General features: G+C 38.8%; 1 protein-coding gene across 5 annotated transcripts in view; it reads right to left on the bottom strand.

The window, feature by feature from the left end:
• The window catches only part of satb1b (SATB homeobox 1b), a 65,041-nt gene that overhangs the window by 31,852 nt on the left and 6,179 nt on the right, over nucleotides 1-27,010 (bottom strand). The window contains exons 1-7 of one of the 5 annotated variants that reach the window (XM_065298922.2): nucleotides 23,977-24,851; nucleotides 22,870-23,108; nucleotides 21,109-21,285; nucleotides 16,979-17,105; nucleotides 15,072-15,195; nucleotides 3,076-3,187; nucleotides 2,565-2,642 (exon numbers count right to left, since the gene is read on the bottom strand). In XM_065298922.2, coding sequence (XP_065154994.1) covers nucleotides 2,565-2,642; nucleotides 3,076-3,187; nucleotides 15,072-15,195; nucleotides 16,979-17,105; nucleotides 21,109-21,285; nucleotides 22,870-23,080 — 829 coding nt within the window. In that variant the 5' untranslated portion in view covers nucleotides 23,081-23,108; nucleotides 23,977-24,851. Of the gene's footprint in view, nucleotides 1-2,564; nucleotides 2,643-3,075; nucleotides 3,188-15,071; nucleotides 15,196-16,978; nucleotides 17,106-21,108; nucleotides 21,286-22,869; nucleotides 23,109-23,976; nucleotides 24,852-27,010 lie in introns of those variants that run through there. The other 4 variants (XM_065298921.1, XM_065298923.1, XM_065298924.1 and 1 more) reach the window with 4 other exon arrangements.

Raw genomic sequence — 27,010 nt, 5'->3', positions numbered from 1 at the left:
TAGAAATCAAGGCTAAATTATGAAGAATCTGATCCAGCCGTCCATTACCACAATAACTCAGTTTAACCTCTATAATAAATAACCACTATAGGGCAAGTGTGTGACCCGCATCTGCATAAATGAGTTAATAATGTCCATGACCAGATCATGTGAGCAATGAAATCAAGATGTTGTTGTGCTAAAACATCTTGAGCCAGAAAGTGTCACACGACGTCCTTTATGCCCTTAATTCTAGAACGAGATACATAAGCTGACTAATAGGAAATTTTGGGAAAGTCTAAATATAAACTAGAAGGCCAGAGCAAATGTCCCCGAGACCACTTGAGTAAAAAAGCAACTGTTTACAGACTTTACGGATAAAAGAGACTTTGGATGTTTCAATTGATATGACTGTACAGACTGGAAGTCCCCCAGAAGTCAATCACTTTATCAGTTTAACCCCAACTTATGAGCATTATAATAGCATATTTAAAAGTTAATTCCTGTGACAGTAATGTTTTCATGCTTTCAAACACCCTTGTGCTTCTTTAAGTATATGCGGATCTATGAATATGCAAATTAGTCCCCACCTTCCCTCTTTAACACACCTCGGACCATAGATATATATGTCAATAGATGCTACATTCAGCTGTTTCAGACACATAACTGCTAAGTCTGGTTTTGCACAATGCATACGTGAACTGCGCGTTTGCAACACTGCTTTTTTAGTGCTGTTTTTTTTAAGTCTATGCAGCATCCATACATTATATCTATGGCCCAAACTACTGATCCACTCGCTCAACTGTGATAATGTGATTGGTTACATGTTTGTGAAGTAGGAAACTTTGGAAAACTAAAATTTTATGGAGTAAATACTCAGCAGTGTTTTTGAATGATTAATTTGCACATGGTTTGTCTTAAAACGTATTAAAAACACCACATAGACATATTATAAACAACAATAAAAACTTGATTGTCACCACAAGGGGACTTTAAACAAAAATTTAATAAACAGTTTATATAAAAATGAAAAATATGTTATTAGATTTTTTACTTTAATGTCATTCCGAAGCCAAATGGTGTCATTTTGGAACACAAAAAAAGAAAGTTTATAGTAGTCGTGTTTTTCAATATCCATGGGGAAAAACATGCACCATAGTCTTATTAAACCTTTAAAAAAATACTAGGATATTTTCAACGCAGCATTGTGTCAAAAAGGGACAAAGTCAACCTGTTAAGTCTTTATTTAACCCATTGCTGGGTCAAATAAATTTTTGGGGGGGTTAATTTAACCTAATGGCTGGTTTGAAAATGACCCAAAAATGACTTCAAAAATTCTCCTTTTGGGTTACGCAGAAATAAAAAAAACAAGAACACAATTTTAACAAAAAATAATTAATAGAAAAAAAAAATAACAAGAAAATAATCTTGTTTAATTTTCATCATAACTTGACAACGCTCAACACCTACGAGCACAATCAAAGACGAACTCTATGACAATCTTACGGGATTTATGAAACACAAAAGAAGCGTTATGGCAAATCACCAAAATATAAATATTTCAACAAGAGATAGAAAGCTGATTAAACGCATGGAAACTCTCCAGAGACGCGCACAATAACCGCAAGGACACAAACATGTGTCTAACTGACAGCGCACACAAAGCGGCGGCTGTTCTTTTCAAAATCGCCAAAAAGTGAGAAAAGCCAAAAAAAAATTTGGGTAATAATCAAAGCCCTCCCATAATCCCCCTCATTCCTGTGCTCTTGTGCGACGGTGTGCCTCTCGGTTGTGTTTTCGGTGTTCGGGACCGCTGGGGGCACGCGCTTTCCATGCAAATTGAAAAGATTTGAAGAAAGTGTTCCCGGCCCCATCAGCAGCACACAGAGAACCAGAGTCCCTCCTCTGGAATTCGGCACAAAGCAGGCTGGGATTAGGAGCACAATGGGAGGGAATTTGGGTTGGGGGGAGGGATTGTATGGTGGGCTCTCGTGCTGTGTTTGAATGAGAGCTGGCCTGCGCTGGCCGTGTCACCGCTGTGTGGAGAGACGGCTCGCCTCGCTCCACATGATCGACTTCTTAAAGAGGCTTGCCTCTTATGGTCCACTTACAAAACATGACACCTAGACCCACAAATACTCACTGTGTATTAACCAGGCTAAAGCAACATAATGCACGGTGCATTTAAGATATATGTTACAATTTTATTGACACTGGAAATGTGCACTGACATGCGTGTTTCTTGGGAATCAAACCCATGATCTTTGCGTTGCTAAAGTAATACTCTACCAATCGAGCTACAGGAACAGAACCACGACCAAAACAAAAATAAATCTTTTTGGTGACATTATTGCCACAACAAATAGTGTTTGTTGCTTGTAAACAGTGCATTTCATTGCTTGTACTGTGGCAGCCCATGCCATCCGACATATTAGTCCTCCTCACGCGGCTCTCGGCCTGCCGTGAGTTGTTAACATACCACAACAGCATTTCAGCCTTTGCTTCGCACAGGCACGTGAATAAATATATGAAGTTTGCCACAGGCAGCAGGCACCTAAGGGGGTGCGGTGCATCACGTGACCTACCTAATGTGGTGGCACGTGGACTGTCATGGAGGACACAAGTCCCCAGGTAGCCCTCCAGCTGGGAGGGCTGGCGCACGACTGCGCAGACGACCACACGTTCACAAACACACGCAAGCACACAGGTGTGAAGAGAGAGAGAGAGAGAGACTGTTAGTGTGTTTAAAAGTGAACGTGTGAACAGGAAACAAGAAGCAGATGTCAAAGTTAAGCAAAACAACTGACTGACAGTCGACGGATGCACGTTTGAACATTTTTTTAAGCTAAAAAAAATCATGCATCTTAAATATAATTTGGACTGCATTTTTTCCTGAACGATGAGCAAACATTTAAAAGACTTTAGGTTTAAAGATTATAAAGACTTTACAAAGGACACATACAGTAAATACACATTTATTATAACAGTAAGTAGGCAAACATAACTGGTTTATTCACTAACAGAAAAACAAGACGACATTGAAATATTAACCGCCTAATTTTCACAGTTGTGACAATCTGGTGCGATTTTGCTTACCTATCATATCTTTTGTCTTCTTGAAATGTTTATACCAGCGTCCGAATTCTTGACACTTCGCAGCAGACACATTTGCATAGTAAGTGCTGTTAACAATTGATGAAATCATACTCTGCAAGAGACAGAGACAGCGAACAGTGACATTTAAATTCACTTTTACGTACAGTATTGTCATAACATTGGGCACTCATTTATGGTGGCATCTTGACGTAAAAATAAAAAAAAACTAGGAAATGTGATTCATGCACAAATAGCTGCAGTAATGGATCTCTTCATTAGGAAAAACCAAACGAATGCTTGTCCCTTTATAACAAATGCCACAGAGTATGAAAGACAGCAAAGTAGAAAACAGCAGCATAAATCTGTTATGCACATAAAGCAGATGTTGCTTTGGGGATTTCAGCTTCAGTTTCCAGGATCAGAGCTGCAGGTTGATACCACACAATGAGTTCATCTCTCTTCGCTGCCCAACACCAGCATCTTTTCTTTATTCGTCTTCTATTTTAATACATTCCACTCAAAAAAAGCTGAGATTTCATTTCATTAAACCCAACACTTAACACATTAATGGCCCGAGGCTACGTAGCGCAGAAATTGTTTTGATTGTTATAAATATTCAAAAGATGAAACCATCTGGTTTGAAATTACAGGTATGCCAGCTTTATCATTTTTATAACATGAGCACTCGGGGACGTGGAGGGCGGGGTGGTGGGTGCGCTCAGAATATCCACAACAAGGAACACGGGACCTTTAAGGATAAGTTTAGCTTTCATCCTCACACCTCTTGCAGCAGGTCTTAATAAATTAACGTTCTTACATGCAGCATCTAAACAAAGTGAACCCTGTTGTTTTTCACTGTAAACCTAGCCATTTCACCATCTAGGTTAACTATATAGCCAAAATAAACTTGACTTGGTTACATGTCGTTTTTGCCAAAATAACTTGTGGGATGTCTGATTTCCATCATGTAAGCAAGGTCAACAGTGATTACAAGCTGTTTGGTTTTATCTATTTACTTATTTCATTTAATTTATTTTTTGGGTATATGGGTTTAAAATGTTCTCCATTGGCATCATACTAAATGATAGAGGTTGTCTTATTGCATTAAGCCCCTCTTAAACTGTGGGGGTATTATGATATATTCTGTTAAATAAAATGTCAGACGTAACAGATTTTTCTACTCCGTGCATTTGGCAAAATGTAAATAAGTGGGTGTGGCTAACTCGGCACTCCCTCATGTTAAAGGAAAACACCACCGTTTTTCAATATTTTACTGTGTTTTTACCTCAACTTAGATTAATTAATACATACCTATCTTTATTCAATGCGTGCACTTAATCTTTGTACAGCGCCTCGTGAATGTGTTAGCATTTAGCCTAGCCCCATTCATTCCTTAGGATCCAAAGGAAAGTTTTATTTTGTGCCACCATACTTACTCGTGTAACTACTCATGTAAAAGTCTTTAAATAGGAAAAACATGGAAGTGTTTGGTGGCTTTTAAATTAATCCCTGTTTGGAGCCATAGGAATGAATGGGGCTAGGCTAAATGCTAACACATTCACGACACGCTGTACAGAGATTAAGTGGACGCATTGAAAAAAAGATAAGTTGAGGTAAAACATAGTAAAATATTGAAAAGCGGTGGTGTTTTCCTTTAAACAGAGTGTGATGGAGAGACATGTAAAATAATCCATACATAAGTCATTTTTGTAATATCATAATATGCGCCAGTGAATCCACCACGAGTTTTTCTCTCGATTGCTGTCTCATGCAACAGCAGGTTTCTCGTGTGAAGTCTCTCGAGGCGTGCGCAAGGAGCTGCGTCGCCAAACAAAGAAAGCACTTTTCGCACACAATGCTAACAGTTTTAAAGTTTTTAGAACTTTTAGAAAGCTAAGACAAAACTCGGGTTTATATCAGTGATTCATGCGCTGCTGGGGTGATGCAGTTTTCCTCATATTACAAAAGTCCTTGAGAAAAAGATGCAACGGTTCAGGTCTAATAGAAAGTAAAGAGCTTCAAGACCTTAAAACAGGTCATCACCTCATAGTACCGGTCATATTTATAATATCTATATCTAGAGGTCTGTCTCTCATATACAGGTATTTATCCTGCTTGTAGGTTAGTGCATATATTCATACTTTTCATTTTACATATTGCCTATTTTTATGCACTGTATGCATAAATACAAAATACAATGCATACTATAGCACAGTGGTCTCCAACATGGTGCCCGAGTCTGTGAGTTGCCCACCAAAGCACATTCTATTAATAGCCTCAATTTTAATATTGATTTATTACATATTTTTATATCAGCTTGGCTTCTTTTATGTATGTTAACTTTTAAACAATGATAAAACATATCAACAAGTAAAATAAATTAAATTGAACAATAAAAGTAGCAGCCCTCAGGATTGTTTTATCCGTTGTGGGAGCCCTTGCTCACAAAAAGTTGGAGACCCCTCCTATAGCTTCAATACTCTACAAAATTAATAACTAATTTAAAAACAAGATTCTGTCAATCAAGACTTAATCTGTTGTTACCTTCTGGTCATTTGCACCCTTACACTAATTTTAACTTGCCTATATTTTAAAACTGTGATGAGAATTTAGTTAAAATCTATAGTAAGTGGCTAATTTTTATATTCCAAAAATAAGATAAACTGAAAAGCATATGAAGAGTTTTGTTGCAAAATGAGATAACTCCGTTTTTAAGATTTTTGTCAAAATATGTTTATTATTATGTTATTATTTTGTTTTATGGTGCTAGTTAGCTATATTTTTTAAGTTATGAAGGTTTAAATCAAAACAAACCAACTGCAGTTGAATTGATATTAATTGGAATGCACAACCAAAAAATTAGATTTCTGAAAATAAAATAAAAAACGCAACGAAACTCTTCATATATATTTTGGTCATACAGCACACCTCTAATGCACGGCAATGACAGGTGCGCAGTTAGCAGGAACAGGCAAAAGAGGGTAAAAGAGCATATATCACCGTGTCTGCTTGAAAAGGACTGTTAACCTTTACCGCCAAAGCTTACGCTGCTATATAAATGAAAAGTGTACAACAGTATCTAAGACAAAAACCCTCTACAGTGACGCTGGAATATGAAACCACAGTGTGCTCTCTGATAGGTGGCCGGGCAGCTGCACTTCTGAAGGCCAACTGGCGTTTTAAATGTCACCCGTAGCCTTTGTCATCACTGATCCCAGAACAACAATCATTAGAGATAGATGATGCAAGGGCGCTAACGTAAACAAGCAACTAACAATAGCAGAGAAATGAAAATTACCCACTACGTAAAAGATTTGAGTCTTATCTACGAATCTGTTTACGAGAGCCCCAGTCCTGTCAGGTCATATAGCGGGTAAAGTTCTCTGCGCTGACACAGATGTTGTGAAAATCAATGTTCATTAATCACTCATCTCACACCGTACGTCACAACATATCTGCTGAGCTGAAGCGACACCAAACAAACCTCGCGGATTAAGAGCGCCCGTAACCATTAGCAGGTACTTTAATAGGAAGAGTCCCTTTAAATGATATCCATCTCAAGGCCTTATCGGTGAGCCCAGGAAGTCTGTCACGCGGTTATCAAACTAAATCATCTATTTGACTTTCCGTCATGGGAGAGGCACATAAAAATGCTCTAGATCTAACCAGGCACATCCCTGATAATACCTCCCTTTTACATTGCATCTTTCTCTAGAGACATTGTGTGGGAGAGGTGGGTGAGCGTCCACCTCCGTTTAAATACAACAAAAAAATAAAACGTCTTAATTACAGCTTCTTTTCTATCCATTCTATGTGAAAGAGAAAGGAGCCTGTGTCAAATCCAGAGCTCGGCCCACAAAGATGGCATTTGATGGCTATTTGCTGCTATGCAACTACACAGCTGCTCCTCCGGGGCCACGGGGTGGGTGGGACGCTCTTTTGTTGTGGTCGTCTGAAGGGACACAGGGGTTAAGTTCGCTCACAGAGAAACATACGTGTGCTGAATGACAGCTGATGAGAGGGCAGGGCCCGCAACACGGCTCGCAGACCTGTGGAGCTTTTGCTTATATATCAGTGTGCTGGCGCTTGAATTGTATTCATGTCCACACTCAATATGTTTTCCAGGCCAAATGCACAATAAAATCTACATGGGTCAGTATGGTCGACAACACTATTGTCCAAAACTGAGTGACTAGTCCAGAAGTTTAAACCTTAACAGAATTAGAGATATCTTATTGGACCCCCTCCCCAACTAAAAAAAATATATATAAATTAACTTTAAACAAATTATTTAGTGCCTATAACATTATTTTTGTGTTGCGATGCATAACGATTAATCGCGATTAATCTATAGTAGAATAAAAGTTTTTGTTTACATCATATGTGAACTGTGTATAATACCTTTGTATAGATAAATGCACACACATGCATGTATATATTTAGGAAATGTTTACATGTGTATATAGATGTGTATATTTATGTATATATTTATTTTTCTTAAAACTATACATAATTATTATTATACACATTTCACACACTTAAATTATGTAAACTAAAACTTTTATTCTGCTATAGATTAATCGTGATTAATCGTTAGCCATCCCATTCAATTTTGTATTTTTTCTCTTGTCCTTGTCCAGCGACTTTCTCTCTGTGTGTTGCCCGTCTATTTCAATGAGGCGCTTCTAAATCTGGTTATCATAAACAAATGAGTACCGTCCACTCCAGTAACTGCCGAGAGAAGGAACTCCACTGCCTCGCTCCCATTGGTAGTCAGCTCCCAAAAATCGCTCAGTATTTGCATAAAGTTACTGTTTGTATAACACGCCCATCCAGTCGCTTTTGCTCGTGTCGCCGGAAGTCGCCAAGCTTCGGTCTGCTACTGCTATTCGCTGGTGGTCTGAATGGGGCATAATGGGGTTTATAAAAACCCTGGATAATGTTTGTTAAAATTAGTTTGCAAAGTCTTTTAAACTTACATATCCACCAGCCTAAAAAAAAAATAATATTTCAAGTCAATTACTACTAAATATTGCGCAACTGTTGCTACAGGTACACAATAAGTGCATATTAGTACCTCAAGTACCTCAAAAGGTACCTTTTTCCTGAGAGTGCACACTTTAGTCAAATGGGCATACATTTCTCAAAAACATGTTGGACATTACCCTAAACCAGTGGTTCTCAAAATGGGGTGGGGGTGAGATGATACCAGGGGGGACCCTCATAAATTAAACCTCCGAAAAATAAGGCTGCTAACCAACAGCACTGCATTGTATCATTTCGTTTTGTTTAATTCAAATTCTAAGGTTGAGATTGTTTTATGTCATACATTTTTTGGGGTAGGTAGCAGAGGGATGCACCCTTCACAAGCTCGGGACTGAGACCACTTGATGCCCTACCGAGAGACGAGGATCTTCGTTCATTCTACCTCGCGCCCGAGGCCGAAAGGTTGGGAATCACAAAATACATACATTACAGTTCCTTTGCACTGCAAATTAATGCACATTTACAATTGAGGAGCTCAGATGCAAAAGCATCCAAAGCCACATCCATCAATGTTGGCATGCATGTATTATACACTCATCAAATACTTTTCCTTAAAATCTGCTTAATCCTGGCCTCAGGTCACCCATCAAGAGTCTAATAAAAATGCTCATTTATAAAAACACACGTCAGACGCACTTGGGGGATTTTGCATCTGAGCCCTATAATTCCTCCCTGACAAACTTAATCCAAAGTGGCACAATACACCTCCATTATTAACCTTTTCAGTAGTGGCATTTACTAATATTAAGAAGAATTTAATCCTATAAAATATTAATCCTTCCTACTCTTCCTAATCAACAGTACAGCTATACGAAAAAACATCTTACCTACCCAAAAACAACACCTAAATCCTCCTCTAACTCAAAACGTAACTCGTTTGTGACTAAAATTAGACAGCGATGCTCCCACTTTCATGCCAGTGAGAGAATCTAAAACAACAAAAGAGGAAAACTCCCCCCTCATCCAAAAATTGCAGCACATGCGCGGGCCGCCCAGCCTGCAGCATGCGAGCGGGGCTTTAATTCAGTGTAAGTACCGGGCCGGCGCTCAGTGGGAATAGCTCACATATGGACTGTAAACAGAGTGATTAGAGAGATGTGGAGCAGCCCGGCCCCTGTGCTGACTGAACAGCACCCTGGGACTCTTTACATCACTGCTCTCCACAGCTCCAAACACACACATACACCTGCACGTAAAGAATGAGCTGAAATACACTACCGTTTCTCCAACAATAAAACCGCTCAAACATTTCAACCATTCTTCTGCTTTGAGTCAGCGAAACTCATAAACACATTAACATTTTTACATGTATTCATATGACGGACACTTTTATCTAAAGCAACTAACCTACATTGCATTCAAGATATATATTTGACCAGTATGCGTGTTTCCGGGGAATGAACTTATAATCTTTTGCGCTGCTAATGCAATGCATGCTACACTGTCCCTCCAGAAAAACGCGAATATGCGATCGCATGATTCAACGCATAATCAGCCAAAGTCCATATATATGCGAGGGGCCGCATTTATTCAAATGAGCTGCACTTTCGCATCATAAATTGCAGATTTTCGTGCGCAAAATATGCGGGGCTTGCATGATTTCATAATCCCCGCATTTTCGTAGCAAAAATATGCATGATTGCTGCGAATCAAACTTATAATCTTTTGCGCTGCTAATGCAATGCATGCTACACAGTCCATCCAGAAAAACGTGATTATGCGATCGCATGATTCAATGCATAATCAGCCAAAGTCAGCATATTTATGTGGGGGGGCGCATTTTTTTCAAATACGCTGCACTTTCGCAGCATAAATTGCAGATTTCCGTGCGCAAAATATGCGGGGCTTGCATGATTTCATAATCCCCACATTTTCGTAGCAAAAATATGCATGATTCCTGCGAATCAAACTTATAATCTTTTGCGCTGCTAATGCAATGCATGCTACATAGTCCATCTAGAAAAATGCGATTATAGAGACAGAGCGCCGCGCGTCATAACCTGAAAACCACGCCCACCGGGGGGGAAAACAATCCAACCGTCTCCATTGACTTTGTATTGCGAGAGGCTGCCTCCTTGTCATTTCTGGCTTATAACAAAAAACAGAATAATGCCTAAAAACCGCTGTGTGACAATATCTACAGCTAACAAGCCAAAGAACCCAGAAATAAGTTTTTATAAGCTGTCGAGCCGTAAAACCCTGTCTTTAAGGAGAATAAAGTGGATTGCCGACTACGTTTCCCCCTATTGGACGCAGTTCTACTAATAGTATTACTATGAAAAGTTGCCTGTTTCCATTTTTGTGTCTTTAAACGCTCGTTTTTGGGGTCGACAGCTTATAAAAACTTATTTACAGATTAAAATTAAAAACAGAATAATACATAAAAGCTGCTGTGTGACAAGGTGTACAGCTAAAAAGCCAAAAAACCCAGAAATAAGTTTTTTTTAAGCTGTCGACCTCATAAAACGAGCGTTTAAAGAAACAAAAGTGAAAACAGGCAACTTTTCACAGCGATGCTCCCACTTTCATGCCAGTGAGAGAATCTAAAACAACAAAAGAGGAAAACTCCCCCCTCATCCAAAAATTGCAGCACATGCGCGGGCCGCCCAGCCTGCAGCATGCGAGCGGGGCTTTAATTCAGTGTAAGTACCGGGCCGGCGCTCAGTGGGAATAGCTCACATATGGACTGTAAACAGAGTGATTAGAGAGATGTGGAGCAGCCCGGCCCCTGTGCTGACTGAACAGCACCCTGGGACTCTTTACATCACTGCTCTCCACAGCTCCAAACACACACATACACCTGCACGTAAAGAATGAGCTGAAATACACTACCGTTTCTCCAACAATAAAACCGCTCAAACATTTCAACCATTCTTCTGCTTTGAGTCAGCGAAACTCATAAACACATTAACATTTTTACATGTATTCATATGACGGACACTTTTATCTAAAGCAACTAACCTACATTGCATTCAAGATATATATTTGACCAGTATGCGTGTTTCCGGGGAATGAACTTATAATCTTTTGCGCTGCTAATGCAATGCATGCTACACTGTCCCTCCAGAAAAACGCGAATATGCGATCGCATGATTCAACGCATAATCAGCCAAAGTCCATATATATGCGAGGGGCCGCATTTATTCAAATGAGCTGCACTTTCGCATCATAAATTGCAGATTTTCGTGCGCAAAATATGCGGGGCTTGCATGATTTCATAATCCCCGCATTTTCGTAGCAAAAATATGCATGATTGCTGCGAATCAAACTTATAATCTTTTGCGCTGCTAATGCAATGCATGCTACACAGTCCATCCAGAAAAACGTGATTATGCGATCGCATGATTCAATGCATAATCAGCCAAAGTCAGCATATTTATGTGGGGGGGCGCATTTTTTTCAAATACGCTGCACTTTCGCAGCATAAATTGCAGATTTCCGTGCGCAAAATATGCGGGGCTTGCATGATTTCATAATCCCCACATTTTCGTAGCAAAAATATGCATGATTCCTGCGAATCAAACTTATAATCTTTTGCGCTGCTAATGCAATGCATGCTACATAGTCCATCTAGAAAAATGCGATTATAGAGACAGAGCGCCGCGCGTCATAACCTGAAAACCACGCCCACCGGGGGGGAAAACAATCCAACCGTCTCCATTGACTTTGTATTGCGAGAGGCTGCCTCCTTGTCATTTCTGGCTTATAACAAAAAACAGAATAATGCCTAAAAACTGCTGTGTGACAATATCTACAGCTAACAAGCCAAAGAACCCAGAAATAAGTTTTTATAAGCTGTCGAGCCGTAAAACCCTGTCTTTAAGGAGAATAAAGTGGATTGCCGACTACGTTTCCCCCTATTGGACGCAGTTCTACTAATAGTATTACTATGAAAAGTTGCCTGTTTCCATTTTTGTGTCTTTAAACGCTCGTTTTTGGGGTCGACAGCTTATAAAAACTTATTTACAGATTAAAATTAAAAACAGAATAATACATAAAAGCTGCTGTGTGACAAGGTGTACAGCTAAAAAGCCAAAAAACCCAGAAATAAGTTTTTTTTAAGCTGTCGACCTCATAAAACGAGCGTTTAAAGAAACAAAAGTGAAAACAGGCAACTTTTCATAGTACTTCTATTAGTAGAACTGCGTCCACTAGGGGGAAACGTAGTCGGCGATCCACTTTATTCTCCTTAAAAGCTGGGTTTTACGGCTCGACAGCTTATAAAAACTTATTTCTGGGTTCTTTGGCTTGTTAGCTGTACATATTGTCACACAGCAGCTTTTAGGCATTATTCTGTTTTTTGTTATAAGCCAGAAATGACAAGGAGGCAGCCTCTCGCAATACAAAGTCAATGGAGACGGTTGGATTGTTTTCCCCCCCGGTGGGCGTGGTTTTCAAATTTGCATATCGACGCTCTGTCTCTATGCGATCGCATGATTCAACGCATAATCAGCCAAAAGTCCGCATATTTATGCGGGGGGCCACATTTTTTCAAATGCGCTGCACTTTCGCATCATAAATTGCAGATTTTCGTGCGCAAAATATGCGGGGCTTGCATGATTTCATAATCCCCGCATTTTCGTAGCAAAAATATGCATGATTCCTGGGAATTAAACTTATAATCTTTTGCACTGCTAATGCAATGCATGCTACACAGTCCATCCAGAAAAATGCGATTATGCAATCGCATGATTCAACACATAATCAGCCAAAGTCCGCATATTTATGCGGGGGGGGGGCACATTTATTCAAATGCGCTGCACTTTCGCATCATAAATTGCAGATTTTCGTGCGCAAAATATGCGGGGCTTGCATGATTTCATAATCCCCACATTTTCGTAGCAAAAATATGCATGATTCCTGCGAATCGAACTTATAATCTTTTGCGCTGCTAATGCAATGCATGCTACACAGTCCATCTAGAAAAATGCGATTATGCGATTGCATGATTCAACGCATAATCAGCCAAAAGTCCGCATATTTATGCGGGGGGCCACATTTTTTCAAATGTGCTGCACTTTCGCATCATAAATTGCAGATTTTCGTGCGCAAAATATGCGGGGCTTGCATGATTTCATAATCCCCGCATTTTCGTAGCAAAAATATGCATGATTCCTGCTAATCAAACTTATAATCTTTTGCGCTGCTAATGCAATGCATGCTACACAGTCCATTCAGAAAAATGCGATTATGCAATCGCATGATTCAACGCATAATCAGCCAAAGTCCTCATATTTATGCGGGGGGGCCGCATTTTTTCAAATGTGCTGCACTTTCGCATCATAAATTACAGATTTCCGTGCGCAAAATATTCGGGGCTTGCATGATTTCATAATCCCCACATTTTCGTAGCAAAAATATGCATGATTCCTGTGAATCGAACTTATAATCTTTTGCGCTGCTAATGCAATGCATGCTACACACTCCCTCCAGAAAAACGTGATTATGCGATCACATGATTCAACGCATAATCAGCAAAATTCAGCATATCTATGCGGGGGCCGGATTTTTTCAAGTACGCTGCACTTTCGCAGCATAAATTGCAGATTTTCGTGCGCAAAATATGCGGGGCTTGCATGATTTCATAATCCCCGCATTTTCGTAGCAAAAATATGCATGATTCCTGCGAATCGAACTTATAATCTTTTGCGCTGCTAATGCAATGCATGCTACATAGTCCCTCCAGAAAAACGTGAGTATGCGATCGCATGATTCAATGCATAATCAGCCAAAGTCTGCATATTTATGCGGGGGGCGCCTTTTTTCAAATATGCTGCACTTTCGCATCATAAATTGCAGATTTCCATGCGCAAAATATTTAGTGCTTGCATGATTTCATAATCCCCACATTTTCGTAGCAAAAATATGCATGATTCCTGTGAATCAAACTTATAATCTTTTGTGCTGCTAATGCAATGGATGCTTCACAGTCCATCCAGAAAAACGTGAGTATGCGATCGCATGATTCAATGCATAATCAGCCAAAGTCCACATATTTATGAGGGGGGCGCATTTTTTCAAATATGCTGCACTTTCGCAGCATAAATTGCAGATTTGCATGCGCAAAATATTCGGGGCTTGTATGATTTCATAATCCCCGCATTTTCGTAGCAAAAATCGCATATTTCTTCCCAGAAAGTTGAAAAATGTTGCATTTACTTCACACAAGCGCAGCCATGCCCACTGTTGCCATGGGAATGTTATAAAGTGACGTGATTATGTGATGTGAACACCATGCAAAAAGTTTTTGCAAGTTCCAGCAATTTTATCGCATAAAATTGCATTTATATACCCCATATTCCATCGCATTTTTTAAGAAAACGTTCCGCAGGATCACAAAAAAACTCAGCGTTTTTCTGCAAGGACTGGCTACATACAGTATAAACAAGTCCAGGTCACAATAAAATAAAAATTATGTTTTGCGTAGAAGAAAATTAAAGACCTTCTCACAACATCTTAATACAATACTTAACCTATAAATCATTTGGCATCTTGCATTTAATGTCACGATGTATAAATAGTTTATTAATTAAATATATTTTTATGTCACGCTAATGAAAAATTGAGGTGAAAATTGTGCTTAACTGTCATGAGATCAACATGGTCCTAAAATTAGGCTTAATTTTCTTCAAGGAAAACATAATTTGTTAATTCTTTCTGTAAAATACACGGCCACAGTCTTACCCGGTTTGGATAAGATTTGCCGTATCCTGAAATGCATTATCAAGATCACTGCGGTTCATCCATTGTTTACCCAACAATACCCCACATCCATAACAACAACCTCGCTAAAAGCAGCAGAAAAATAAAGTGCATTAATCTACAAGGATGACAATGGCTATCGATTTGGATATCTATGGCAATTCTGTCCATTTCCACTCTATCAAACTCTGGGCATTTGAAAAGGGACACTCGCAATCTTGGCAACTAGATGTGGAAGGCTCCAGCACCTGTGATAAGGGACATTCTTTTGCCAAAGAGCTCTGGTTCATGTCTTTGAGTAACTCCTTGAGGGCATTTCTTACTGTAGAGTGGGTCCACTGCTCTGGTGGAAGGTCTTCTAGTTTAGGGCAACTGCAGAGAGGGAAAGGTCGAGAGACACAGAGAAAGACAGAAGACAAAGAAGAAGAGAGAGAGAGTTAGGGACATTGAGAACTAGGCTATCCATTCCTGCTGCAAGCGTCCCTGCAAGACAGACAGATTTCATTTGGCGCACGCAGCAGATGCATCTGGAGTCTCTCTCTCTCTCTCTCTCTCTCTCCTGATTGTTCTGATTAGTTAATTACTTTATACAACACATCTGCTGTATTGATGCATGAATTATACATCAGCTGCATGTGGCGACTATTATTCCACGCTACCTCCACCTTATCGCTTTGATGTTCTCGCACAAAAAAAATGAAGGTGTTTTCGATTTTGATGCTGGATGCATTAAAAATGTCCAGCATCTAAATACTTTATGAAAAATCCAGCATTCGGAGCATTTCTGTATGCGCGTTCGAAAAAAGGGCGGCGGTGAAAACACAGCTGCATTCAGGGTGCCATTAATGAACGCTTGTTCAATAGGATGCAATAAACGGCACACTGCCAAGAAAATATCGCAATACCCAATGCAAAGAACAGCCGGAGACGTCTGACGGCCTTATGCATCACTAATGCGCAAAACATTAAAGGTGACTCGTGTCATTTGTTCAATGTTAATGTCTAACATGAATACTGACCCTTACTGTCTACAATAAATCAGTGCATGTTATTTCACATAGTACTTTTGTTTATAATCTATTATCTATTAAAACAACTGCTGCTGATATCATATACTGTAGGCACAATGCTATTGGATTATGTTAACAAATAGTCAGTACCAGTGGCGGCTCGTGACTACTTATCCGAGGGGCGCTAATTCAAAATATATGTTTATAGTGTCATGTGTGTTGCTTGCATTTTCAAAATATGTGTTTGTTGCATCATGTGAACCATGTGCATCACGTGATTTGTCAAAATAAGTGCCAAAATAAGTTTACACGCAAGACACTTCCTTAACAGTAAACTCTGATTACACAGATCATGCGAGTATCTGGCAAACGCGAGCGTCTCCTTTATCATTAACCCTTTAGACGCATTTGCAGCAGGCACTTATTTTGACAAGACACGTGATGTACACAGGATCTCTCGACACGCAGAGCACATATTTTGAAATTACACACCACACACACATGACGGGCTACATACATGTTGTTACGAACTTCGCATCGAGCGCCCTCGAAAAAAGAAGTCACCGGCCGCCACTGGTCAGTACACTCTTTAAAGGCGGGGTGCGTGATTTTTGAAAAACACTTTGGAAAAGGAAGTCAGGCTGACTAACAAAACACACTCGTAGCCAATCAGCAGTAAGGGGTGTGTCTACTAAACGACATCGTAGCCTGGGATGCGTATGTGTGGGGCGGGTCTATCAAAAGAAGGTCCAGATTCTATTGGGGTAGGGGCGTGTTTGTTTAGGTGGTTTAAAATATAATCATTGGCTTTCAGAGATCATGCACCCCGCCTTTAAGCATCTCATTAAAACTCCAAAATAAAAATAATTATAACAATTTAAACAATTTAAGTTTCACATTATGTCATTTATAAATAGATTAAAAGAACATTGACAGTCTCGGTACAGACTTCAAACACTTTAAAAGCAAAACAACGACATGGCCTTCAACGGAAGTGATACGCAGACTGAAGTATATGGATGCAGACAGAGAAAGGAAGAGGTATTGTCTGTATCTGCCCACAGCAGAGGCTTGTGGGAAAAAAGCACTGTATGTGGCGTCTGTGCTCTGTTGTGTTGTGGCTTCAGTCTACGGGAAACACTGACCTGTGAAGCTGGATTTTCAGCGTGACCACATGGTACACATCCTGTAACATGTCTGCCACTGTGGCGTCGGGCGCATCGGTCACGTAGGAAAGCGGTACGGGGTTCCACTTGCCCACCTGAATCATACCTGTGGTCAGGGAACATTCACCACACAGTTAAACACAGGTAAACCACAGACAGGGTATTACAGATGGTACTTTGATGTATACAAGCGTTTCTCAATTGAAATCCACATGCCCACCCCTCCAGAACGTTTTAGATGACTCCCTACATAAAACACCTGATTCAACTTATCAGCTCATTAGTGTCTACAACATCATGCTTGTTTGACTTCAACGGTGCTGCGCAAACCGATCGGCGTGTGACATCACGATACCAGGAGAGCGTTGCAAGAACTTTGTATGCTTTTAAATCTCTTACGTGGTACTGTGATGTTACACACTGATCAAGTCAAACAAGCCATTTATGAAAGACCTAATGAGTTGACTCAAATGATTTTTACATAGAGAGACATATAAAAAAGCATTCTGGGGACTGGAATTGAGAAATCATGAAAATTTCTTTTTAAAAGACGTCCAATGGTCGTCCAAACACAGCACAGATGTCTAGGCTGAAACGAGGCAGTATTTGGGCTGTCAGTAAAACATTTTTGTCTAAACAGAGCCCAAAAATAAAATTAAATAAATAAATGAAAGCAAACACCTTTGCTATTTTACCAAATTGTAACCAAATTAAATTTTATTTTGGAGAGAAGTGGGTTATGCATATCCAGACTATATCGGGTCTATAGTTAACCTAGACGATGAAATGACAGCTATTGCTTGCTGAAATCGTGATGGTGTTCAAAATCTAATTCAATGCCTATGTAGACAGCATTTTAATGCAGTATTTTATTAAAAGACTGTTCTGTCTGAGATCGGTTCAGTCAAATTCAAAGATAATGCATTGTGACATTCACTGACAATTATAAGGAGTCAAGATTTTAAAACCACTAAAATTTACACAAAATTAATTACATTATTAAGTCATGTCATTGATTTGATGTTTATACTGTATTTAATATATACTACAAAAATAATTTTTTTGAAAAAATAATTATAATTAAAATGCTTTTTTTACCTGGAATACATGTTATATATTGCTTAAAAATAAAATGTGTATCCAGTTGAAAAGTTGTTTGTATACGCAGACATTTGAAAATAACACATTTAAGTATTGCAGTGGCAATACTGCAAACAATCTCAAGGCAGACAAAAAAGGCAGACAAAACAAAAGCTTTAAATACCAAAAACTATTTGCAAGTGCTGTTTTGATGCTTTGATGCATCTCAGTATATGTTCGCAGCTTAGCAATGCCAACACCAAACACTAAGTTTTCCGTTTGCTTTGCATGAAATGTCCTATTTGTATACAGTAAGTTGCTGCTATAGGGCTGCTCGATTACCAGCAAAATCATAATTACGGTTATTTTTGTAAAAATCATATTCACAATTACTCAGTGACTTTGATATCATTAATTTATTTAGCCTTTTTATTTAGTAAGTGTTACATGTGTCAAAGCAGTGGTGCCTTTGACATGCCTAACAAACACATCAGTCCACCAGCACGCAATTTATAATTGCACAATAATTGTTTTACATCGATCTATCTTTTGTAATTGTTTGAATCAAAAATGTAAATTGAAAAAAAAAAAAAGATTAATTGCACAGCCCTAGTTGCCGCCTATGTAGGTAGAAAACTTCACTAGGTTTTGGAAAACAGCCATGGTCTTCCCATAGTATACTGTACAGTAATAGCATGGTACATGTTAATATGAGCTTTAATATAGTTGATTTTCACTCTTTTAAGTAAACATCATTCTTCTTTTTATTGACACTAAATGAGCGAAAGAAAATAAGCAACAATCTAGAAGATCTAAAGAAAACTATGATGGACAGCCAGCAATAAATTACAGGCCGAAGGCTACAGGTCTTAAAATAGACCCCAGCTCTATTAGGAGAGCAATTAGAAACTGCAGGCCCACCTCCACACTTGTTCCCATCGAGAGACGTGTGATTACAGTGTGAGAGTGCAGTCGAGCCAGAGGTGCACCTGTGTGTTCCTCTACCCACAATCCTCTCTGCACCCGGCGCTGGGTCAGCCCGATCACAAGCATCCATGAACTACCAGAACGTAGCCAACAAATCGCTCCAAAAATATCTCTCTTTGGCCTCCAAAAATATCCGAGCATCTGCCTGCCGTTTTATGACTCATGAATCTGATCTAAGAGCAAAATGTATGAACGATCGCTCTGGAAATAAAGGTGTAATGCTGAGGACGTGCAATGGGCATATTTTCATAAACGGCTAGTAACAACTAGTTGACTACGGATGTGCATTAGGAATAGAAATACAGCTAGACAGAATAGAAAGCAAATGTGACCGTGTCTATAGCTGGGTTAACGCAAAAAATGAAAAACAAACAAATGCAAATCAAGTTTTCGAGCGACTGACCACGCTTAGAAAATAGAGACAGGACTGCATTTAGTTACGATTGGGCAAGTTATAAATTTACTAGTAGTGCAGCTTGTAGTTGCTAAACTTATAACTGTGCACAGAAAAAGAAATGCAGCATTTTTGATGCATGCACTAGCAGTAAGGGCATTGCGACGACAACGAGACCCATATATGGGCAAGACAACGTCAGCTGATACAGGGAATATACCAGAGGTGCCCAAACTAGTGCCCACAATGACCTTAAATTTGGCTCATCATGCCATGGGAGAAACTTAAAAATTTTTTTTTACAAAAATGTAAATAACAATTAAATGCAAGGATTTAAAGTGAATATTTTTTTTAATGTACATGCATACGTGAAGGTGTATAGCATGCATCACGAAACTTAAACTCGGGTACTATAAGCTAATAATGGAGAGGTTGAGGCAGTGGCACACAGACAAAATTTTCTTTTTTAAATGATTGGCAAAATGTTTCTTATTGGTTACACTTTATTTTGATAGTCCACTTTAGACATTCTACTAACTATAAATAACTTTGCAACTACATGTCAACTAACTTTCAATAATTTGCAACTATACGTCAACTAACTTTAATTAGAGTATTAGTAGACTGTAATGGTTGGGGTTAGGGAAGAGGTTTGGGTAAGTGGAATACGTTGACATGCACCTGCAAAGATACTTATAGTCAGTTGATTGTCTATTGAGATATCATCACAATAAAGTGTAAGTAGATATTAAGCAGACAGTCTACTAATTCTCTAAAGATTGGTAGTTGATATGTAGTTGCAAAGTTACTTATAATTAGTAAAATGTCTAAAGTGGACTATCAAAATAAAGTGTTACCTTCTTATTTTCAACAGTTAGCTTTAAAAGTAGAAATGCATTAGTTATGCATAAACATAAATATTTGTTTATGCATAAACATTTTTTTTTAAATTATAAATTAGGAGAATCAGGGCAACTTTCATTTTAATATAACACAGCAACATTTACTTTCGGCCCACGGCCCTCAGTCAGGTTTGATTTTTGGCCCTTAGTAAGAAAAAGTTTGGGCACCCATGCGCTAGACGATCAGTCACGTGGGTTTAATGTTCGCTACATCAGAATTTATTCGGCAAATGCGTTTTCATCTTCCCACTCTTTTTCGCATAAGTCAAAAACCACCTCAAGCGAGCGTAAAAACTTTTTTGTGTTTCAAGGGATTTTTATTAGAAATTTGGCATTTCCATCACTCGTTTCTTGTGCGATACTTTAAAATGCGCATAAGATCAGTGTGATGGTAACCCATCTTATCTTAATCTAATGATGAGATCAGGAGCATCAAAGTTTGATTTCACAATCAATTATTTTAATCTTTGACATGACATTAATCAGTCAATATTAAAGATATAAAGGATTTATTTTCACTAAGTGTTTTCTTACATGTAAGATGATTTTATGTAAATCACAAAATAAAAATTTTAATTAAACTTAAAAATATAATGTTCATGATGTGAGATCACAGTTTTGGACAACATGCACAAAACCTTAAAAACCGAAACCTGATTGGCGTTTTGATAGCTGTAACTGCAGTCCGTTCAAGAAAATGGACAGGTTACCATGCTGATACACATGTTTTGGATTGTGACAAATACCTTTAGCCTGTGCGGCCGAACTGTGCGAGTAACCGAGCGAGAGCAGGGCCATCTCGATGAGCTGGTTGAAGAGCATGTCCTTCCTGACCAGGACGAACTCGGCATGTTCCTCTTTGCTGTCAAACTCGATCGGGCTCTCGTAGTGCTCCACCACACAAAACACTGGCAGCATGTTACCTGCAAAAACATCAGAGAGGATGTGTTACACTTCAACCCCATTGAGAGAGTGTGGCACAACAGCAAGCAACAAAAATCAAATCAGAATCACAGTATTACTCAAACTGTATATCAGGCCAAGAATGTTTCGCAAATAAGCCAACCATAAAGTCAACAAATGTATTTACAGAGGAAACTGAGAGGTGCATTGCACAACATTGTCACTGTGCTTGGATGCTTTGCTCTAGACGTAGCCAGGGCGTTCCTCCAAATTTGTGATATTCTAGTGCATAGATATGGCTCTTTATTTTAAGTCCAACCTCATGCCAACCAAGAAAATCGAACTACGGAGTTCAATTTCATTTTTGAATAGCTGAGTACTGTGCCTTAAAATTTAGTATTAAAAAAAAACTCATGAGAAATACAGAAGCAAGCACCTCTAAATCAATCGTTGTAATCCATTAATTAAATATTATCACAGTATCACAATAAACAAGCATTGTAATGTTTACAATAAAATGAGAAGCCAAGATTATGTTTTTAGCACGCTAAAAGGTTACAGCTCTTCAGGGTTTGGCGGTTTATTTTATTGTTAAGGTGCTCAAATCGCATTAGATTACATCTTCAGGCACATCCCAAAACCCTTCCCATGATGCAATGCTGCGGCTCCCAATGTACCTTACAGCCCTGAGGTTTAACGAGTCTGTGTAAACAGCTCGCCGCTATCAGGAAGAAGCGAAGAATCTCAGTCCAAAGCCGTCATGTGTTAGGGTTTACTGTGCAAATATCACATAATACCAGCCAGCTGCAACACTCCAGTGATGAGATTTCAGGAACTTCTTGATCTTTTTGACCCGGGAACTTTGTTTTTACAAGGTTTAACGGAGTATGGCGGTAATATCGTCATAAATCATACCTCACGGTCGCAGCTGCTTAAGTATGCGACCGTTTTCTGGAAAACAATCGATAAATAGGGTAATCATAACCAGATGCCAAGGAATGTGCTGAACCGAAGCGTTTTCCATTTTTAATAGATAAAGATCTAACAATAAAGACTGCTGTGTCGGTTCATTTTGGGATCAATACACGCTTTGTTTTCGCAGAGCTGAGAAAAGCCCATGGTAAATATTATTCAGCTGAAACAATGAATACTGTAGCCTCCAAAGTACTCGGCAAAGTTCTGTATTTATCATAAATAATAATAGTTGTTATCCAGAGAGCTATAGAACGCATTCCAGGACCGAGAATAGCTGATACCGGTGGATATAGCGAAAGCGTTATTTCCTTAAACATAAACTGCAGATATCTGCAGCAGTTTTACGGGGAATTGGTCAAATCTGCCACCTATAGAAATCCTTTACAAATATAAAAAGCATTACAAATTTACTTGGAGAGACAATACAACGGCAAATGTTTTCCAACTAGGCATAAGAGCTAAACTTTAAATCTCTCCAACGAACATTGTGTTGAACTAGTGATGTGGCAAATATCTACTGTATAGAAAGTCTAGGATCAAAAAACGTCTTGATCAACATTCATGTGTCGCTGAATCGTATCACACCACTCCTGGTTCAGAGCCTGCGTAAATAAAAAAACAACACTCACCCCTCTTGTGGCAGGTCTTCAGGTGATGTCCAGAGGGTTTGAAGGGCACACCAGCGAGTTTTGTGCCAGTGCTACCCAGACGAGATCGGCCAAGCGGGCTTCCATTCTGTTCCAGGCGGGCCAGTTTAGCGGGAGGGGCCTTGGTGTCATTCATATTGTTGACCATCTCACAGTTCTCCTTCCCCAGACAAGTTTCGCTGAGATGATCCATGGTTCTCAGCACCACTACTCACGATCACCTAAAGAGAAAAACCAGGTTAGGACTTTTAGAAAAAAAAAAACTGAAGAGGAGATTTCCTGGATATATATATATATAAAAAAATAGTAATTAATACATTTTCAGTGCAAATGCCATGTAACATTAGGCCTGATTTGACATTTCAATGTTTCATGTACTATCACTTTAAAGCATGTATTATGTATATGTCTAATCCCATGTGCAGAGCAAACAAGCTAGTTTTTGTGCACTTTAGTGATGACAAGTCGAACGAGCTGCCAAATATTCAGAGTATTAAACCTCGTGCTATTCAACCTCACGACCATAAATTCCTCATGTACAAAAGAGTAAAATAAAGTGTGGTATGGCATTTTTGGTTACAAGTTACTCACAGGTGTTTAAATTCAATGACACCTTTTTAAAGGTTTCTCTGAAAAGATAACAAAGGAGAGACCTTGTATTATCCAGGATTACAAGAAAAGGGAAGTGCACTTGTCTCAACGTCACATTCAGAGTGATAAGCGAACGCTGTACCAGACAGCATGACAGACAGTGTTAGATTTCATCAAACAGGCCAAACGAGACATCAGACATGCAACAATAAATTCCACAGCACAAAACAAAAGTGTGAACTCCTGTGACTTCATTTGAGAACAAATTAACAGGTATGTAAGTAGACATATAGATCTGACTGCAGGATTATTTTAATTTATGAAACACATGATTTTTTTCAGTCTATATAATGGGATCAAATAATCACAAAACAATCCTACTTTGCAGGCATGCACAACATTTTTTATCTTGTTTTGGACTTAATAAAAGCAGAAAAAAACATTGCAACCCTTTAAATGAAAAGATAACAAAGCAGCGATAAATCAGTCACAACTCACCACTTTAAGAGGAGCATATAAGAGATGAACAGCGCCTTCAAGTTTTAGCAGAAGTTTTGATTCACTTTAATTTGACAACACTCATCAAAATCCTCAAAATAAAAACTAATCTTTAACATACGAAACTTTCAGTTTTCCCATGCACCGAAGACCCTAATATCACAGATGAAGTCACTAATTCTGGCACACAGGCTAATAGATTTACAACTATAAATACATGACCCGCAAAGTCTACTTTAAAATTTCAAGATATCTAAAGGAAAGTGCAGATGCTTTTCTGCAACGATAGAGTTCAATAGAGTTTATAGGCGACCGCGGGGAACATCCACCGGGACAATCGCCCGTTCTGTGCGCAAAATAATCCTTAAAAACAAAAGTAACCGCCAGCCTTCCCTATACATCCCATTTCGCTTTAATAACACAAGCGTACAGGAAAACAAAACGCGTGTAAATCGCCTCTCATCTGTCCAAACAACCGCGCGAAGCCACGGCGACCTGCCTGCTCATCTCAAGCCGATGCTGCTCGATATGCGGATCCCAGAAAGCCGCTTTAAAAGTCCGCGATACACTTTCGCGCGTCGAATGTAACAACAAAGCGTTCCGAACATTCCTGACACACATTAGCGCTACATTGTATCTTCCGCGCGTAACATTTGTAACATTCGCGTTCGGTCCGTTTCTTTCTCTTTCCCTTCTGTTCTCTGTGTGCGAGTCTCTCTCTCTCTTGCTCTCTCTCTCTGCCTGTCTCTCTCTCTCTCTCTCGCTCTGTCCCCATTAAATTATTAGTTGCATTGACTCATCCCTCCCCTCGCCGCGTTCCTCATCTCTACAGGCGAATAAACCTCCTAAACGACGCGATTTAAGGCGGATCTCGAGTCCTCCGTGTCGGCCGATGTCCTGAAGGAGGATAGACGCGAAAATAAAGTAAAAGTGCCGGCGAAAAAAAATCCAGAAGAGAGATGAGGATGATGATGATGGTTGTGGTGGATATCTAAGCGCGCAGGAATTTTTAATCACCTGGATTAAAGTGACGCGGTTCTGCATTCATTATTTAATACTAATAACAATAGCACATTAATACACACCTTTACACACATATGCATAGAGAAAAACACGCAGTGCTGTTGCTAGAATAAAAATGGGTGTTTGTTTCGCAAACTGGAGCTGATGCTGTCAGAATATACAGCAATATGGGCATTAACACACCAGTCTAATGCGTTTCTGTGTGTGCATTACACTTTTCACGTGCGGTAGATATAAGATTAAACATTTTTTGCGGGTGCACCGTGTAGATTTCGATCCTGGTGGGATGCACGATGTTAATGATCAGTTTACCGTTAAAATCGGGATATAAATGTAAGCATCCTTATATTTCGGATCATACAGATCGTCTTGACCAGTCTGATAATATCTTCATAGTTTTATAATAAGACAATGCCTAAAAAAGTTGCGAAAAGCCTCCAAGAGTCGTACAATAATTCTTATTGCAAAATGACGCGCCATCTGTCAGCGATGCTGGTGCACAACACACACACACGATTACGCACACACCTACAGACACACACAGGTGACAGCAAACGACCAATTCACTTTCTGCACAAAGATCTAATTTCGGTAAATACGACGCAATATTAATTATTATATTTAATAATAATTAAATAAGGATTATTCAACGATATGGCAACCTAACCTTTGAAGATAAATGATTAGCCTACGTAAATTTACATAACGAATATTTACAATACTTTAGTGAGAAATGAAAATGTGCATATGCAATTTGATCTATAAACATTATGTTGGTTACACAAACAAAAGCAAAGCTGTTTGTCATAATGACTCTTTAATAAACAATTTAAAAATGCAAAAAAAGTTTTTTTACACTAATATATCAAAACGATGTATTTTATAAGAGAAGCACATCTTTTCTCTGCAATATGGCACTTGCTATAATCTATCTATAAACCTGGCACTCGTAAATAATTATGGGTCAAAGGTAGTCACCCACAGTGGTCTGGCTTACACCATACCATAAATGGTTAAAATGGCTTTGAAACCCAGCCCAATGTTTGCCCACTATAGTGTATACAGTAGGATAGCATGCAAAATATTAAATAACACATTAGTACATTTAATCATGCATGCATGGCATTTTTTATTTATCTAACAAAACATTTATGTAGGCTATATAAGAAGATACATTATATGTATATGCGTTTTGCTTTTCCCACTGTATGTAGTTATAAGCGAGATAAAATCTGGCATATATCACTTATTTAATTACAAAAATCTTGGGTCTGGTTTAAAGGTAACCACGTACATGCCCAAGCCAGCATCTACAATTAAAATGACTAATAGCCCCAATAATTAATTACAGTGGAGCTAGTTAAAGTTTTTTAATAACAGGGTGTGTAACATGTATAGACATGAAATTGAAGGTAATAAACCTATATGAAAAGCAAATGGTGAACTACAAAACAAGCATCACTGTTTAAAAAATGTGCAAAACAGGAAATGTAAGCTTGGGCGATGTCAAAGAAATTAATGACTTCTAAGGGGTTAATGACCGCATAATGTACAGCATATAGTACATAATTTAAACAAAATTATGTTTAAGGTTCTTAAAGCTTTCGGTGTTGTTCCCTACATATCAATTCATCTGATATGTCATGTGCACACAGGCGCTATACCCGTTTCCGGAGTTGATGCGGATTTGCACAAAGGTTGCTTTTGCTGTTTCGAGATCTGTTCAGTCCTTGCACAACACAGTGGGTGGCGTAACAAGTACAGTGTAGCTCTTAGGTCAAAACTTATGGCCAGCTTTATAATACAGAAGTTTAACATTGAGGCTACACTGTTTGAAACATGGATTTATTATGGAAATCAATTCATTTGTGTAAGCCAATATCATATTACTTCTGTAATTAAATAACATATTTTTTTATAGGTTTGTCCAGGTTTCAGTTCATTCTATCTTCAATCAATGTGTTTTAATTTAGCAATCTATTGATTGTTATTTAAATTCACACATTTGACA

Source organism: Paramisgurnus dabryanus, chromosome 13 (genome assembly GCF_030506205.2).
Source record: "Paramisgurnus dabryanus chromosome 13, PD_genome_1.1, whole genome shotgun sequence".
Taxonomy (NCBI): domain Eukaryota; kingdom Metazoa; phylum Chordata; class Actinopteri; order Cypriniformes; family Cobitidae; genus Paramisgurnus; species Paramisgurnus dabryanus.
This window is presented reverse-complemented; position numbering and strand designations above follow the sequence as displayed.